Source organism: Montipora foliosa, chromosome 6, assembly GCF_036669935.1.
Source record: "Montipora foliosa isolate CH-2021 chromosome 6, ASM3666993v2, whole genome shotgun sequence".
Classification (NCBI taxonomy): domain Eukaryota; kingdom Metazoa; phylum Cnidaria; class Anthozoa; order Scleractinia; family Acroporidae; genus Montipora; species Montipora foliosa.
The window spans coordinates 61,541,356-61,543,855 of record NC_090874.1 but is presented as its reverse complement, the minus strand read 5'-3'; the positions used below and the strand labels follow the sequence as shown (position 1 = coordinate 61,543,855).

Genomic DNA, 2,500 nt, shown 5'->3' with positions numbered 1-2,500 from the left:
AGAGATTCCTGGTTCAAGAATCGTTTTGACCACGCAGTTGAATTTGGTTTATCTTCTCGGCTGCACTTTTTGTTCTTCAAGATACGCCAACTACAGACTTTGGACTCCGGACGGGAGGAGTTTGGGACTGGGACGAGACACCGGGTTCTCCCCTGAGCCACCGTCGTGAGCTCACGACGGTAAGTAATCGGAAGAGTTTGCGTAGTCAGCAAAGGCGGGAACGGTGCGAAAGGACGGTAGGAGAAAGAAAAAAACCATTAATTCTATCAAAATGGAGAGAAGTAGTTTCCACTGCTTTGACCGCAGCACGGTTGTAGTTCGTATTTTCGCGCCATCAGCCCTGTACTCAACTTACTGCTCCAGACTTGGGGAGCAAGCGTCCAACGGTAGTCCATAGTCCGTAATCGGTGTATCTTAAAGCCCCTAATATTAAGGAGTGAATAAGACCGTGCATCCACGCGGCATGCATTTTCGTAACGTTCTTTTCTGTTATCTGCAAAACAACAACGTGAAATTATGGCATTTCAGTTTTTTTTTACGACAATGTGGGCGTTCAACAGTCATTCACTGCTTTCTCTTCAACGGCGTTGCTATCAATCAAGTTGCAGCGTACTTTGCCAACATTGTGCACCGCGGATAGAATGGCCGAAAGAATTGCAAAATAATTATACACGATTGGGCAAAGTTTCTTTTTAAAATGACGATGTCTTGTCGTCGTCGTCATCATTTCTAAAGCTTGCTAATAAGTTTAGGCGGAGCAAAAGAAGACTGTGCTCTCTTTCGCAACGCTTTTATATCTTACTGTTTTTCCACCGGTCCATGATCAAGGACGAAAAAAAAGCTAAAATCTGAATTTGGCCTTTTCATGTAGTTCAGTTCGAAAACGCATGCCCACTAAAAACACCTGCTAGCTGATAATGAACCTGCTGTTCAATACAATTTTAATTTCAAGCGTTTTTTAATTTGTGGACCACTGATCCTCACTGGTCACCCTGGATATTGTCTCAACAAGAAAGATACGTGCTCGTCAGGGTAGTCTTCTTTCGCTCCATCTTAAACTGAGAATAATGGAAAAGTTGTCTCTCAAAGCAGGAAATGTGACTAACAGATGAAATGAATGAATAATCCTTTCGAAATAGCTTAAAAACTCAGGCAGCTTAAATGGGATTCGAACTATTCCGTGGCTTTTGCAATACCAGCCATTTGCTTTCCCAACCACCAACCCATGAGACCACTTTGCCTGGGCGTTAATTCGTGATGAAGGAAATCGTTCCCTAGCGATACACTTTCAAAGATAAGTCGTCCCAATATGATTGTTGTTGTGTGCTTTTTTTAGTCATCAACCGAGCTCAGAGAAAAGCCACCCTGTTACTGTTAACAGTGGCATTGATGTTTGTTTTCTGCTGGATGCCATTTCACGTGGTCTCCTTGTACGTCGACCTTGCACAAGCCCAGCTCACCCGATCAATGACGAAATTCATCCTGTTTAGCCAGTGGTTGGTCTTCGCAAATAGCGCCTGCAATCCATTTTTCTTCACAGTTCTAAACCATAACTACAGGCGCGAGTTTAAGGAGATGATTTGTGCGCGTCCATCGTGCATGAAAAGAAAGAATAACGTTTTTGTTCACGCACAGAACGACAAATAAATGCTCCTGTGGATTTAGACCCCTTTACCTCTGCTTGGAGCAATCGTCGGAGTTTTAGAACGTTTATCTGTAAAAGCACCTTTCCAGCCAGTTATTGAGCCTCTTAGCCATTCAACGGATAGTGTGTACGTCACACATTCATAAATTAAACAGTGAAGAACAATGAAGATATGAAACTGAAAAATCAATGTTTGTAGTCTGGGTTAAAAACCTGACGGTCAACGAAGCTGCGAGGTGAATGTGTATCGATAAATATCTCATTGCACTCACCACGTAGCTTTTTTGCGGAGAAAGGAAAAGATAACAAAATGTTTTTGCTTGCTTGTAGCTTGTAGCTTTGCATGTCGTTGCCGTTGCCTTTTCAAATCAGAGAGATACAAAGAAAATATTTTGCTGCACATCCGTGGAAATACAAGCACAAGCCGAGAATACCATGCACAAGGATTGCGATCGACGACAAGTTATACTAGCGGCAATGTTGTTGACCTTATTGAAAATACAGTAAAAATGTCAGTGCAGAGTAAGAATAAAATAATGATTATTTAAAAACTTCCCACAGTAAAATCCTCAGATTGCATTCGACTACCAAAAACTAAAGCCACAAAGTATATTGCTAAGAATAGCGAATAGGAAAATGGAAACAGAAGTCTTGCACATCGATCAATTTGGTTTCCTTCTACAGTGCGACAAAGGGATGTTTTTAGCTTTTTTAGTAGTGATCTTTTTTCACTGTTTTGTTTCTTTCTATAAACTGGTTTGGAGTGATTACAAGTTCTGATATATTTCTTTACTCCGTTGTGTTTGTAAAATGTGCCATTCTTGCATTCTTTTGACCCACTGAAAGCGCTATCAA

The 2,500-nt window shown here is 41.3% G+C and overlaps 2 protein-coding genes across 2 annotated transcripts in view; one reads left to right on the top strand and one right to left on the bottom strand.

Moving 5' to 3' along the window:
- LOC138008055 (neuropeptide FF receptor 2-like) overlaps positions 1–1,727 on the top strand; it is a 2,868-nt gene extending 1,141 nt beyond the window's left edge. Inside the window, exon 2 of the mRNA XM_068855241.1 lies at positions 1,337–1,727. Coding sequence (XP_068711342.1) covers positions 1,337–1,647 — 311 coding nt within the window. The 3' untranslated portion in view covers positions 1,648–1,727. The remainder of the gene's footprint in view (positions 1–1,336) is intronic.
- A 348-nt stretch (positions 1,728–2,075) lies between these two features.
- LOC138008053 (gamma-aminobutyric acid receptor subunit beta-like) overlaps positions 2,076–2,500 on the bottom strand; it is a 15,374-nt gene continuing 14,949 nt past the window's right edge. The window contains exon 9 of the mRNA XM_068855238.1: positions 2,076–2,500. This exon is cut by the window's right edge and continues 70 nt beyond it. Coding sequence (XP_068711339.1) covers positions 2,190–2,500 — 311 coding nt within the window. The 3' untranslated portion in view covers positions 2,076–2,189.